This window comes from Acyrthosiphon pisum, chromosome A3 (genome assembly GCF_005508785.2).
Source record: "Acyrthosiphon pisum isolate AL4f chromosome A3, pea_aphid_22Mar2018_4r6ur, whole genome shotgun sequence".
Taxonomy (NCBI): Eukaryota; Metazoa; Arthropoda; class Insecta; order Hemiptera; family Aphididae; genus Acyrthosiphon; species Acyrthosiphon pisum.
Genome location: NC_042496.1, coordinates 1,650,370 through 1,667,529, shown reverse-complemented (window position 1 = coordinate 1,667,529; position 17,160 = coordinate 1,650,370). Strand labels below are relative to the sequence as shown.

The 17,160-nt window shown below is 32.5% G+C and overlaps 1 protein-coding gene across 2 annotated transcripts in view; it reads right to left on the bottom strand.

Moving 5' to 3' along the window:
* LOC100164469 (lachesin-like) overlaps positions 1-17,160 on the bottom strand; it is a 235,666-nt gene that overhangs the window by 90,187 nt on the left and 128,319 nt on the right. For both annotated transcript variants that reach the window (XM_001943368.5, XM_008187244.3), the window contains exon 4: positions 9,771-9,941. In XM_001943368.5, the coding sequence (XP_001943403.2) occupies positions 9,771-9,941 (171 nt within the window). The remainder of the gene's footprint in view (positions 1-9,770; positions 9,942-17,160) is intronic.

Sequence of the window (17,160 nt, the reverse complement as noted above, 5' to 3'; positions counted from 1 at the left end):
CCCCCCCCCCTTGCGGACGCCACTGCATGCACACTTTACACAAACAGGTACCCGGGAATCAACTCATACGCAGCCAAATAGGATATAATAGTTAGGTTATTAACCTTTTCATTAATAGTGAGTAAAAAAAGTTAAAATCAATTTCTGATAATAAACAATTTTTTATTATGTCTTGTATGTTGAGTTCTAAAATTGTATTAGGTGCTCATGAGAACATTAGCATATGTGCTACCTAAAAACATATATATCATCGAATTTAAATATTGTAAAGAAAATTACGTTAAAATGTTGGTAACTATTTTATACATTTAATATTTATTTTACCAGAAACGGACTACAGTTTTTTAATTGCACTGCAGTATATCTTACCGTTGAAATTATTCTGTTCGCTAATACAAATTGTCGAACAATTTATTTACTTTACTAATCATTGTATAGCAATTCAAACCAACATTAATTAAATTCCTGTATTGTTTTACTATTTAAATAATTTTTATTTATACATTTTACTATCCAATATCAGGTCACATCTGCACGAGTATTTTTTTTATAACGAAAGTGTGTTTGGGTTATTGTCTAACCGTTAGACAATTGATTCGAACAGTTAATAAATATTTTAAATTCAGTATATTCATGAAATTAATTATAATATAGAACCGTATCTATGCAGCATCTGGTTAGAAGACATCATTTCTAAACTATATCATGTTATCACTCAATATTATAACGGAAAATATAATTAATATATAATATGGTTTTAAATATGGCACACGCAAAAGCTTTGTATTTTTAGACCCATTCATGGCAACCCAACGTATTCGAAATAAAAAAATCGCGTAAACGATTTTCGTTTTTACTTTTTTTTTTTTTAAATATTTTATTAGTCAACGTCATCATGGCCACCGCAGATAAACGGTATCAGGTGGTGACGAGTGTTAAGAGTGCACGACAATAATCGACATCAGTGATAACAGTCGTAATTATTTCTGTATATGTATTACGATTTATGGTATAACTCTTTAGTTTGTAGTTTTGCTGTACACGATACTGTGCGTGGCTTTAGGGTGGATCGCCGGACGAATTCATTCCAACCGAAAATTATAATTTAAACATAATATTGCCACACGATTATTTATACTAATTGCGCTGATTACTAGTCTAGGCGTCGGGTCGACTGGTAGAATAAGCGGTTATATTATATTTTATACGTTTTATTTTTCAAAACGTTTTCATATCTATTTACATATTTTAGAGTAAGTACGTCTATGTCAATTTTTATTTCGATGTTGAAAATATTGTCATCGACACTACAAAGACACGGAGGTGTCGCGGTAACGCGATGCAGCGGGCGAGGGTGTCTCATATTATAATTATTATGTATATAAATAAATTAGCCATAAATCAGCGTAATACGGTGGCGGAATTATACTATTCCGAAAATCCAAACCGAATATTATCCGAGATTAGTAAATTAGGTCACAAATAACCGTAATCCGGACGGGGTTATTTTTGTTCGAGTACGACTCGAGATTTATTTATTTATTTTTAATTGCGCCATAATATCATCGTTGTACAAGCATTATAGGCGGTATTATAATCATCATCATCGTCGTCGTCGTCGTTGCAGTGCTCATCGAGACCATCGACTTGGTAGAGATTCGAGTGTTCGCGTAAATAGTCAACGGCAGCGGCGGCATTGTACAAAAATATTATAATAATATGCTCTCAAGTAATGTTCACTCTATACGACTACTACTATAGCAGCAGTAATAATAAGAATGAATACGATGCACGTATTATTTTATATGCATAATTATCAATAATATTATATACATTGTATGGGACGTATCGCGTGTTCATTGTATGTCGATGACGATTATAAAAATATGACGTGGGTAAATGTGGGTAGGTGGGTGCCGGTCGTAGTACGTATAATAACATCACTTCATTATATGTCGACGGGGACCGTTTATTCAATATATTATTTTCGACACGGCTCGCGGTCGACGTAATTTCGTGTTTCCAATTAGCGCCACCGTATACAGCTCAGTTACGATAATATTTTACGTATAATGCACGTACGGCGCATATTATGTCGCACACGCGCTGCCGAAGCGCCGGTCACATATTATATTATTATTATTATTATTATTATTAAATCCGACCTATATACGCGTTATAGGTGCGTTATAGGTGCACGCGTTGGATAACACACATAACCGACCTACGGCGACAGATTATTATTATAATATATTTTACTATAATATGCGATGTATGTGGGCGACCGATGATATCGTGTTTCCCGATCGCCGGCGTTCTATTTAATTAATGAATATTAAAATAATAACATTATGCAGAATAAATTATTATTATTATTTTGTACGGCGGCCATAATATGATTCGATATTTTTACCCCGTTGCTGCTTAATTCTAGAAACCGTATTATCCACCGCCGCCGCCGCCGTATATTGTTCGATACAATATCATTATATCATGCACGCGGCTCACATAATAATAATATTATTAATATCGTATTTATATTGTGCTCCGTATTTTCGTGCAAATAATAATGAAAAAATGTAAAAAAAAAAAACCATCTCGTAAGTCAACGTAGACAACGACGACGTATCCAATCACAGCCCCGTGAAAATAAAATAATTATTTATATTGTACCTACCTATATTGTTTTAATTAATTTAAAACGGAAAAATGAAAATACCGGACTATACCGAGTCGAGTCTCGTTTCTCACTTATTAAGTGTACCTTTATAAATATAATATAATATATAGATAATAATAAACATATATTATTGGAGAGGATCGACAGACGTTAAAACTCCAAAGACAAACTTTTTAATTGCCGGGAAAAGTAATAAGATAATTAATTAATAATAATTTCAAAAAAACTATACACGAATACGAAGTGGCTTGGGTACTTAATTAATACGCTGAAGCGTTTTTAATGTTTTACGATGTAATAATTGTAGTATGGAATTCACATTATAATCATTAAATTAATATGACGTCGTGTGGTGTGTTTTATTCGTCTGCCGCCCGCAAATTTCTATTTTTCGTCATATTATTATATACCTACATTCGTCGTAAAACTATTTTTCGGAAGGGTTTTTGTCCATAAATCAAGTTGAAACGGGCTCATCCGTTACTCTGTCGCTTGGTCTTCAAGTCCTCCGACATCGGAGTTGGTGTGCAAACTACTTGTGCTACCGTGGTTGCAGTGCGAGAGACCGAGAAATGTTCACGAGCGTTTTCCGCCCGAAAATATATAATCATATAACGGCGCGTACGAGTTTTTCCGGTTTCGCCCGAACATACCACCACTTTTTCATTCGGTTTATCGCACCTACTCTTGAATTACATTAATATTATGATGATGTGTGATGTACCCGCGGAATACCTTACATTTTTTATCGAACTCCATCGCGGTCCGGACACCAATACCTCGTTTGATCATAATATAAGCATTTCCGTTAATAATATAACAATATCGTACGACAGAATATTCGCTGGGCCCGCGATCGAGAGATCGTCAAAGCCCTGTATTTGCACAGAATCCGCCTTTCGTTGAAGATATGATATTTAGTGTAGGTACCTACTACAATAATCTTTGTACATTAAATTGATTAGTCCGTACTCCGTATGAGTGTGCAGACATATTATTATTGGCACGGTAGATAATAGTATGAGTATTCGAGTTGAAAAGTGAAATAATTGTCGAACTACTATTTTTGGGAAGGGTCATCTTTTTTTGTAACAACTACCACTCATGTCATCCGACGCACAACAAAAAACCATATAAAAAAATCCGCCAACACGAATCTCATAAAAATAAACGATCATAATCTAAAATAAATGTTAATAATACTAACAAATTATGATCTGCAATTATGAATAAGCTATTATACTACAATAGTAACTACCTATTATAGTTGTCATATAATAAAATGTAATATAATTATATCACTACTGTACTCATAATATATATCCCAGTCCCCAGAGCTGCAACGATAAAATAACTTATAAGTATATTATGAGCACAATTTATTTATTACTGGTATATATGGTTTCCTTTATCTTTATTATTAACTTACGTATTACATATTTATATATATACTACATAGCATCCTGCATTTAATGAACGTATTGTTTACGGTTTTAATAATATTGATTTGATCATAGGTATTGAATTATATTTGTAGACAATACAAAGTTAACTATTCATTATATTACATTTTGGATTCATAAATTATGTATAAACAATCGAAACCTTAGGGGACCTTAACTCGTAGATATGATTTTTCTTACTACTTAGTTTTTCTTCTAAATAAATATCAAAAATAAAAAAGTAAACAGAAGTTATACTCCGCATAAGTAGGTAGGTTATGTTCCTTGAAAATATTGTTTTCTTCGATCACCGGGGAGAGAAATAAAAAACGGCCGTCACATACGTGAGTACATTAACTGTGATTCGGTATAAAAACCGAGGCGAGGCCAATCGATTTGAAATAATATAAATCCGCAATAAATCAAAAGTTTAATCAGACATTCGTTTTTATAGATAGGTAACCTATCATCAGACGTAATAATTCCCGTGCAGTTAAGCGCGCATTGCGAATATTTTTAATTTGAATGTTAGAACAATAATATTATACCTAATCATAATAATGATTTGGTGTTTTGGGACGGCAACGTCTAGCTGCTTCTGCGGTGGTGGTTATAGGTCAACAATTATTATACAAGATTACTTTTTAGTATATCCGTGTAAATTAGGGTTCCGAGCTTGCATTGTAACTTGATTATTATCACCTCCGGTGCAGGCGGCATTCTCGCGAAGCTAACATTGAAAAAGGGGCTACGCACAGGTAATAGGTATATCCTGCGCGGGTATTGCGTATGTGTGGGTGTGTGTGTGGGTGGGTGTGTGTGTTTGCTCGACAACGAGAAACCGATAACGATTTCGCGTGCTTGGGCTAGTTCTGTGTGACCAAAGTCTGATAATAAAGAGTCACATATATTATACACATATACCCACCTACCCACCACGACTACATTTCGTGTAAGGTAATGTAAGGTACACGCGAGCGTACACAATAATAACACGGTCTTATCGAAGTGTTCTGCGTTGTTATAATTCAGACGACGCGCTTTATCGTCCTGTTCGCGTGATTTATATGCTCACTGGATTTAATAGACCCACTCGAATACCCTACACCGAGTACCAAAAACAATTTTGAGTCTCCCGCTTTCGCACATTGAAACGTTTAAATCTTTTGCGAATTTCGTTTTTAAATAATTATCCGCGGAGCGAGAGAACCCTATCGATTTCACGCAGCGATGTTTGTGTTTGCACAACGCTTTTTGGAGCGATTTTTATACGAATCGAAAGCATATTACATGGATTGAATTACGACGCGATTAGCTCATCAAATTTTATCGAATTGTATATAAACAATTAACGCAAAATAAAAATATTTATAGAATAATATGCAAACATAACATGATAACACGATGAAACTATTTCGCGACAAAGTACGTTGAGAGGAATCGAATCATCACTGATCTAATATTATTATCAATGAAGCTCATTGTTGAACGTATGTAACAGATAGTCTGAATAAAAATTATATTAAATTTATAACGCATACGATATCGATTAAAAATTATAAACATCAGCAAGTGAAGTTGACGTGAAGTTAGGATGCATTAAAACAAGGTAAACATTGTTGTTGTAGGGGCAAAACCTTTCGACCGTAAACGACCAATAGTCCGACCAATTTAATAAAATACAATATGTTTATCTATAAGCTTTATATTACACGTAGATATGTAAATATGTCGTAACCCGTATCGATTTTGTGTTGAACAATTTAATATATTAAAAAACATTTAATTTTGTGATTGGATTAATTATTTTTAAATCTTTGGGATCTGAAATTGATAATTATTAGGTAGCTGACTTTCGCCCACAATATCACCACAGTGTTGGTAATTACAACGAACAAAATATTCTTTTTTATTGTAACAAAACGATGGCGTTGACTTCAAAAAATTCATTACCAAAAAATTTAAACGTGAGTAACATAAACGTAAATAATTACAATATCAATGTTTGTGAATTGATCTCTCAAATAAAACAGCACTGCAGTTAGAGCCACAAAGGCACACCACTGCATTACGGATATTATTCAAAACATATTTTTATATAATATATTATAATTTTTTTTAATTTCCGACGATTTTTCCAATATCCGTAATATCGGTATCCGTACATTTATAATAATTTGCACTTTTTTTTTTATAAAAAAATAATAATCAGTGTTTTTTTTTTTTTTGTAAATTTTAATTTTCAAATCGTTTAGATTTTATGTACATAAGTGGAATTGTCATGTTTGACATGGTATGATGTGACTTGTAAAAATATTTTATTTCAAAAATAATTCAAAATTATAAAAATATTACGGGTCACGGGAAATGTACGGATTATTGTGTACAATATTAATCATACCTATAATACGTAATATTGTGGTAAAAACAGTCGGTTTCTATCAACATAAATAGCTGCAAAACTCTGTTCGAAATACGTACGTGAATTTCCATAGTTTTGTCGACGGTAATTATTATTTGCATGGGACCGAATTAATTAAAAAGCGTTATTTGTCCGAAACAGTGTTTTACACGATGGCGTTTTGTGCCAAATGTCATTTGTACAAAATTCTCTACGAACAAACGGGACCGTCGAATTTGTGCGTGAACCCTCACGCAATTTTTTTTATATATAGCTTAATAATAAACACCGTCTACGGTTTGATTGATCATAAATATAATAATTTAATATAATTGTACATATGTGTATATGAGTTACTTTTCTCATTCCATTGTGTGAATTCAACGTAGTTGCTCGTCCTTGGACAGTAATAACATCGATGACATCAATTGTTCGAAAAGTACGAAAATTAGCGGCAATAATAAATTATTTGCAAACATTTCGTCGACGATATTTTATAATATACGTAGAAATTCGGCGAGTCGATAGTTTGTTTTCAAATTCATGTCATAATATTTCATCGGTACAACAAAATATGTAATAACTGCCGACGTAGAACACTTTGAAAAATATTGTTATATGACTGTATAGTGTATACGCATACGAACGGGATTTAAAAAACTAAATGGAATTTTTTTTTTATTGTTCTTCATATTCGTAATTTAAAGCCCTAACATGTATGGAATGCAGAGATACACGAGAAATAATACTTATTTGGCACAAACACTCTGTTTTTTTTTTTACGAGCTATTCATCAACGATGCCTATTTGGACGCTAAACACAATATAATAGCATCGCATACGAACCGAAAATGTATAGTTCTTCTTGGCTCGTTGTTATAAAACATTGCATTTTGGCTAGCACATTACGAAATATGGAAACGTATTAAATATGCACATTATAATATTCGTTTGAAGTAGGTACATCATTCATTTATTTTTAGTAACGTAAACAGGATTATTAAGTACTTCCGACAAAATTATTGTATATTTTAATTTTAGTGGTCGCGTGTAAATTATAGAAAGTAGGTGGGTAGCATATTAGATTGACGATTTTCAAGAAGAAAAGTTCGATACGTATCGATACGGAATAGTTAGGTACCGATTCGTATCGAAGTCTGAGTCCGGTACGTATCGCTTGTACACGTGTAACTTCTTGAACGCTCTTAAACTCCAACTTTTTCCTCGAAAACCTTGATCAGCTATTGTTGCATGCTCAATCGATCGAGTAGAAATGATGGAAAAATGCTCAATCGATCGAGTAGAAATGATGGAAAAATTAATTTTCTCTACTAGTTTAATGGTTGTAAATTAATATATTTAAATAAGACGCGAGTTTCAAAATTATATAAAACCACGGTTATGGACTCGTCCAGATGATTAATTCATCTCGCAATATTACTCTGGGCAAGAAGCATAATATTCTAATGTGACTTGTTGTGTTCGTACAGAGCCGAATAATGTACCCACTACCCATCGTTATTGCTACCAAATTATATCAGTCCGTAATACTATACTCGCAGCGTATAATATGTCGTGTGAACGTATTAATCTAAAGGGATTAACAATAACGTTTTTCCGGTCAGCTATTTTTTTTTTGGTGGGGGGGGGGAAATATAATATGAAAACCGTTCGCTTTGAAATACAAACACATCGATCAATGACCAAAGGGTTATATTTCCGTACAGTGTATACTGTAGCACACACACACACACACACACACACTATGTATGTATAATGCTCGTAACATCGAGGTAGAACGATCGTCGGAAGTCTTGACATAGTTTTTTTTCCTAACCACAAATATTAGCGTAACGCCTCGCCACACACGTATCCATATCACACGTTTCAACGGTGTGGAAAATGGCGCATCGTGCGACACGCATACCAAACGATAAATTGAAAATTTATGGAAAAGTCGTACGATCACCATCGGTCTATCGGCTCGATAGCGAGAATGACCAACGTCATATTTGTCGGGTATTCGTCGGCGACCTTCTCACGACTGCTGCGTCATACACGACTCAGAACGGATTTAAGTCACGACGTGTGCGTTTGCGGACCGGATTACCGTCCATCCAAAAAATGGCGTTTGGATCCCGCGACCTTCGACTTTTGGAGGGAGGAGGTGCTCGGTTCTGTCACACTATCTCTCCGTCGTCGTCGTCGTCCCCCTCATCTGCACCCGCCCCACGATAGGTGCCTACCCATCTCGTCTTGCGTTTTAATCGTTTGACGACAGTGACGAAACTGGGAGATAACCCGCGACCACCACCGCCTGCAGCACCACCACCGTCGCCGATGAAGGGTGTCATTTCGACTCGTCGTCGGGCGTCCGAAATTATATTATTATTATTATTATAGAGAGACCGTTTCAAGCGCACACAACTGCAACGCATACTTCCCCTATAGGTATATTATTATATTTCTGGTCGTGAAGATGACATGTCGGGCTCGGTACTGCGGGGTCAAGTCAGTTGCGAGTTTGCGACTTTTGGGTCGTAGAGTGGTATATTCAGTTAACGTCAACATCTGCAATCTCGACACTAGGTATAACGGATTACTCGCCTCCCCTCCAAAACTGAGTATACCGGACGTTCGCCGCGTAACAGAAACGCCAACGGAATAACGGATCGTCACCAGAGTGTCATATACTCTGTAGTTTTATGTTTTATGTACTAGTATAATTGGATGTATATAGATGCAACGAAAATGTTTATTCCCGGCATCGTGTCAACCAGGTGAATTGGCATCACATTACGTCATATAACTCGCGCACTGTTATAATAGGTACCTAGATATAATAATATGCACTATTGTGCGTGGTTCTATTTGTACGGTTCAACTCGTCCGATTGGCAAAAGGTCAATGGGCATTTCCGTTTTATATTTTGTCAATGGGCTATTGTTGATATTATTTTTTATGACAATAATCCGATCGAGCAGGTATTTAGATAGGTATCTCTAGTCTCTACCACTCGAATAGACGACCATACGACAATACCGCGTACGTCATTATAAACCACTTGCAATGATTGTTCGGTATCGCACGGCCTACATTGCTATATTATTACTAGTGCAATATTCGTTTACCGCGGTTATTAACGTTATATTATTATAATATACCAGCGTGGTATCGTCCGGTAACAATATATTTTTCGTTTGACTAGCCTGCACAATGCAATATTATATATTAATTCAGTACTCACGCTTGACCAAGTCTCTGGAACCGGTGCGCAGCATCAGCGGCTGGTTATTTTCGCGCCTCCACGTAATTTTCGGCTCGGGGTTGCCGGTGGCGTGACACGACAGAGTCGCGTTTTCTGCCTCCATAAGCGTGAGGTCGGCGCTCGATTCGTCTGTAATTATATCCGGTGGCACTGGAAACGATAAAAGGTACACTTGAAATAGTACGTAATACACACACACAAATTATATTCATCATCATCAATGCGCGGTTGGCCATCAGGCGCCGATCTATATTTCATGTTATGGGTAAAAAATGCTCGTGTTAAGCCCACCTACTTAAAAAAAATGTTTAGCAACTCACGAACAGTGCATTACAGTCACGATATACTGCATTTAAATATTAAATACCACTAATGACTGGTCACTTGTTATCACCCACCCACCCACCTGACCCATCCATTAAAAGTTCTGGGGAATTTTCCCCAGTTTATACCCATGTTTGGAGCCACTTGCGGTAGGTCATAGGTGCAGTGTATTGTTTGTAAATATTGTTTTATTCTGTTTGTTTGCTAAATAAATATATTATTATATTATTATTATTATTATTATTATTTATATTTACTGGTTTCGAGCTCTTCCTACCAACGACAAGAGCATGTAAATGTATATTATAAAATACTGAAAAACGGTATAAAGTCCTATGTCTTTGTATTACAAGTACGATGATTCAAGTTACTCGAAAGTCTACGGTCGTGTGTGTGTGTGTGTTTCGTCGATAGAGCGTTTACAGTTTACTGTGTACGTTAGTAGGTACCTATTGCAAAATCAATAACTGTGCATACACTGTTATACCTATAATAAGAAAAGTGTTCATTTCCAAAGAAAACGTTCCTAATTTAAAAACCGCTGAAACAATAACAATATAGTACTCCGTGTATTCGAATCACACATTTATTTTAATGAACTGTGCAAGATGCACTTACGTAACGATTCGTTTTATACCGAGGAAATAATTTATAGCAGTAGGTAGGTACTTCGATACGAATATGGTTTCATTTATTGGACAACTGTTTTTTCGCTTATGTTTGACTAATTAACGCAAAAAGAGGTTACCTATGATTGCACTTTGTGACACAAAAAACGATTATTTATTATTACGGCCTATTAGAGAACTCGGAAGTCGGATAAAGCCAGAAATTGAATAATGGAAATGTGTGTTTGACTTCATATTAGGTGTTATAATATGTATTATGAATTATGATGAATCCAATTTATATGTCAAGTCTGGCCAAGAGTTATTAATTCGGTCTGAAATACATTTTAGTGATCATAATATGATGCTTGTCATGTACGATGCTGTCAAAATGTAGTATTGTTTACTTTTACCGTGTATTTTTTTTTATTAAAATATAATTACAATCTATGCACATTTGGTACAATAAATAATTTTGATTAAAGATAATATTATATACATAGCGAGACTAACAGATATTGGGAGGGCACTCAGTAGTGCCACCCGACACAACCGTGTGTTTAATATGTTAATTTAAGTTTTAAATTGATTACGTGTTTTGGCTTTTTCCGATTCGAAACACGCAATGATTATTAATACACACATGTTGCCGATTACGTGTGAATTTAGAGATCTGGACAAAGGTACCTATAATCCTTACTAATTTATTAGTAAATACTCGTTAAATATTTAATTACATTTTTAATATGTAATTTAAAATATAATAATCACGGGTATAAAATAATGGTGTTTTGATTTATTGGTTGTTACCATTGTTTTAATTATATATTTTTCGTTACCGATAGTTTTATAATTAGTGTCTTAAGTTGGATCATTATCATAAAAGTCAATGCAAACTGTGCACAAGTCCGTAGTGTATTATTAATTGTTATACTCTCCTCGTATTGGCTTAACAATTTGAAATGTAACATTAGCATTCATTCGGCATGATATCTTCGTGGTACCCATGGGTTTATTACCGATCGGCGTTCACCCTACAGGATTGAATGGGACAGGGTGTGATTGGGGTCGCTATGGATTACGCTGGAATTAAATACTGATACCACTGTCGACAACCAACGGATGGCATCAACTAAGGGAAAGAGGCAAAGAGACAAAGATTATTGTGCATTGATATAATCATCAAAAATAAATTATCATAATACACACAATGGTGACCTGAATAACATCGAGCATTAAATATTAATTGAAGCCGTCATGGAAAAGTTTAGAAAAAGCTTATTTGCAGCTGATATGGCATTCAGCCTCTATTTTAAAAGATATTTCACAATTTATTTATACTATACTCTTAGTAATGTTTTTTTTATATCATGTAATAATACGATAGGTTGAAGTAAGTGTTGTCAAATATTATCACATAATCTTAAATTATCTTATAATAATGATCATAAGTTAGTTCAGTAAAATGCTGTAAACAAGTGTGTGGTATTTATAGCTTACTATTAGTTTAAATATTAAGTAAGTTCATTTCTGGTCAGGTGACACTGCTAGGAGCCTTCCTATTAATGTTATTTTATTTCTAATGTTCTTATGTAACCACACTTGCTCATTATATCTTGTTTCGTATAGATCGTAAATAAACTTTTTAAAATAAAATAAAAAAAATATTAAGTATTGAGCATAGAAAAAAATAATAAACAAAACGGTGTAATTTACAGTCTCTTCATTTAATATTTTATTAATTATAACAAAATAACTCAAATTGTTAATGGAAATATCGATATTCTTCATTTAAATATACATTGTCGGCAAATTTTTAATGATACCTATGTCGTGCCTATAAAAAAAAAATTGTGGACTTTTTTTAAAAATTTTTTTTATTTGCTGTTAGAACAACCTAACTCGTGAGGAACCTTATATTATATTTTCAATAGTAGTATAAAAAAAAACTCAATGTCTATAAAAAAAAATCTTAATATTTAAAACTTCAAGACGCACCTATTGAAATATATTGAAAATAATAATTTAAGTAATTGTGAAATGTTTCAAGTTCTTAAAGTTAATATTTTTTGAATTAAAATAAAAACTCGTTTGAGATGAAATCCTTTTTTTTTCGTTTGAGTAATATAGATATCCAATTTTTTCTAAATTCATACTTCAATATTGGCTTTACGCTAAATTATTCGTAATTTCAGTAAAAATGACTTATGCATTTAATTTTTTTCGTTTTCAAGCCTTAACTATAAACATCCAATATTTTATGAATTTGTAATTAAAATATAATTTATAAATATCCACGATTTTCAGAACTTTTGACTAAACTTGAAGTTTAACTTTTGCTGCAAGAAGCTGCAAGAATGTATTGCCGATATTTTTTAATTGCTTTAAGAGCAACTTATTAAGAATCTTAAATCAAATAGTCAAGCTTTTTAACTTGAAAAGCTAATAAATAATGAACATTTCAAAAGTCAATAAATAGTTCAAAAAGATTCAAGATTTTTTTATCATTATATCATCTTTCAAAATGCTCATCTTAATATTTAATGAAAATGTAAAATATTGATATCAATAATATGTTGTCGGTTATTTATTTTTACATGAAAACAAAATAGGTTTTACGTAAATATTTTTAATTTTCCTGATTATTTTGAAAAGTACTAGCTGAGTGTTTACTTTTTACAACCCAAACTATCAACTAGACCCATTCACTTCTTATTTCGTATTAAAATCATAAGTACGTAAATCAACGTCAGTTTTTCTATCGTCGTCGGTTGTTGATAGAATAAAGAAAAAATTTCAAAAACCGGTACATCATTATGGACGGAGTATTATGGATGCAAGCCAAAATGTTACATTGGCTTTAATATTATTAAAATATTGTAAGCTTTACATTTGTATGATACCTATTCATTGTATTTGACATATCGTTTATGATTCAAAACTTGACAAATAAACCTCTTATAACATTCGTAAAATCATGAAACATTATATTTATAATAGGTTACATCATTATAGGTAAGCTACTCTTTCGTAAGAAAATTTCCAATGAAAAGACAAACTAGCGTTTACAATAAATAAATATTTCTGGATGTGGAGCGTTTGGTCAAAGAAATTTTTTTTTTAACTGTCCTATATAATATATTATGTACTTACATGTTATAATGTATATTTTCTATAAATATTAAATAAATATTATTTTTTTTCTCAATCTAATTACCTAATGCTTGATGTTGCACCATGAATAAAAAAAAAATTAATAAATATATATTATTATTACTGGGCAAGGTACAGACAATTTACAGTAATAACATTGCGCGGGCATTTTTTTTTTAAGCGCAGGAGTATTATACATTTACTATAGGGATTGGTTTTGATTTAATCAAACGTTGTGGACATAATAATACACTAACGGCTATCATGGCAAGTGTATACACAATAAAAGTTGATTACTTTGAAGAGTATTGTTTAAAAACTGCAGCAAAGATGTTTATTTCACTTTATCCGTGGCGGTGCTACAGAATTGCAACGGTGTACATAAAACTGTATTACACACAGAGCTGATGTCATTCGATTTACTCCACTTCCAATTGGCAATAATGATAAAAACCGTGAACATTTTTATATATTTTATACTAAACACAGGATATTGCAAGTTGCATTGTTGTTTCTTATTAAACTTTTGACGTAATGATAAATATCTAATTCGAAAACAGTACCCAAGTGAATCTTTCGGTTTATATCGAAACTCAACTGCAAGACGATTTTGAGAAACTAAAATTGTATTTAAAATTTCAAATACTTCTTAAAACAATTTATCGGTAGAGATTTTTTTCTTGATTATTAATTATTAAAAATATTAAATACCATATGAACGACCTTGTATAAAATGGTTACTTATCAAGCACTAGCGGGCTATTAAAAAAAATACATCTTTGATGTACTTACACATTTTATATGAGTAGTAAGTCTAATATCTAGACGAAACCTTTGAAAGATCTCTATAATTGAAAGTTATTGTGAGGGACAAAAAAAGTGCCAAAGACGAGAAAAATAATAAATAAATATGTATAAATAGTTATAACTAAAAATAACAGTTGGATAATAATAATGTATTATATTAATTTTGTTAACCTATCAACTTAAAAAAATAAATTTCTTTGTGGTCTAAGTAATTTTAAAAATTGATAAAGATTTAAACAGTTATACAGTAATACAAAACTATTAAATATGTGTGCATTATGGGAAACAACTGTGTTATTATAAATTCACAATTTAAGGACAATATTTCTAGAGCTTATGTTTTAGATACCAGATGATTTTCCAAACATTTTTGACATTTTTTGTAATACTTAAGGAGTGTCCTGTGGAGATACAAACTTGTATTTTTCAATTGAAAACTTTTAGAACTCTTTTCTACTTTAAATTATTTAGCGGATAGTTTTTGAGTTATTTAATTTTGTGTTCTATGGATATTTATTGGTCTATGGTAATGGGTTTGAAAAAAATAGTGGCTATGGTGAGAGAAAGTCTTATTAATTAATATTAATCTATCAAAGTTTATAATTTATAAAAATGGTTCAAGTATAATAAACACTAGATCTAATATACATATATTTTATAGTTTTGTATCATCATTTTTAAACCACCTGTTTGAATTTTGAATTAGGTATATTAAAATGCTCAAAAAACATATTCACAGTAAAAATGAAGGGTTCTCATTTGAAGAAAACAGAAGTTTGCATCGCCATAGGAGTCAACCTAATCTAACCCAAGAAGTAAAACAAATCTCAAAATTTTGAAAATATAGTCTTTAAGTAGGTATCTACATTTAAAAACTAGAAATATCAGTTTTTGATTAAATTCATTCTATCAAACGAAAAAAATGGGGGTGAGCATGTACGGTGAATCATTCTGCACATTGTGCGTATAAGTGCGATATCTCGCCTAGTCAATATTCAGCAAATTTGTCGACGAGTGCTTATAATATACACTGAACCTCCATTGCGAGCACACGACTGTAATATATATTATATTATAAATATCCATAATATTTTCTCAATTGAATACGAGATAAACGCGCCCATCGATAGAGTGAAAACTTAAAGATAATCCTTAAGAAGTAAAACAATTCTCGAGTGTTTGAAAATATAGTCTTTAAGTAGACATATCTACGTTTAAAAACTCGAAATATCAGTTTTTGATTAAATTCATTTTATCAAACGAAAAAATGGGGGTGAGCATGTTCGGTAAATCATCCTGCACACTATACGTATAAGCGCGATATCTCGCCTAGTCAATATTTAGCAAATTTTTCGACGAGTGCTTATAATAATATAAACTGTACCCCCATCGATAGCACACGACTATAATATAATATAACATAATATAATATATTATATATATCCATAATATTTTCTCTATTAAATACGAGATAAACGCGCCCATGGATAGAGCGATATCTCGCCTAGTCAATATTCAGCAAATTTTTCGACGAGTGCTTATAATATACACTGTGCCCCCATCGCGAGCATACGACTATAATATATATTATATTATATATGTCCATGATATTTTCTCTATTAAATACGAGATAAACGCGACCATATAGGTGGAACGTGAGTATCACATACGTTACGCAGCACCGTATTGCATAAATAGCCTCAATTATTATTATTTCGTATGGCGATTGTACGGCGGCGGCGGCGGCGGCGGCGGCGGCGTAAATAAAACGATTCCATTTTCGTATGATATAATATCATGCGCACTGTGTACAAACGCTGTTTTCGGGCACACGCGTACCGTTTTATAATACAACAACAATAATAATATTATATTCACATATTACGCTACAACATAATATATTGTACCTGCCGTACATATTATTATTATTATTATTATTATTCTATAGTTGCGCGTGATAACACAATAATATATTATACTTTACATCGTATTAATAACATTACATACCTACTTGTTATTTATGAATTTTAATATTATTCAAGATTCTCAAACGCCGGAAAGCGAGTTGGGGGGGGGGAGAAGGGGGTTAGGTAGATTTTTGCTTTTACATTTTAGCGCACATAATAATATATTATTCCGATTCTCTTTACTTGCGCGCGTATCATATATTATTATTTTAAAATTCGTGTTATATTTGTGTGCATAAAATATTATAATAATATAATAAATAACGAACTCGATGCGATAACCGGTAATTAAAACGTTCTATTTTTTATTTCAGCTTTAGTCTAGTTATTTCTTTACACAATATAATATTAATTTTTTTTGGATGTAATTAAAACGTAGTATTTTGAATTTATGTGAAAAAAAAATGTGTTATTGTTCTTTCTTTGTGGTTAGACCACAATGACTTTTTTAAATTATCGTCATTAAATATTCTACTATAAAATGTATAAGCAGTAAATGCATCAAACCCT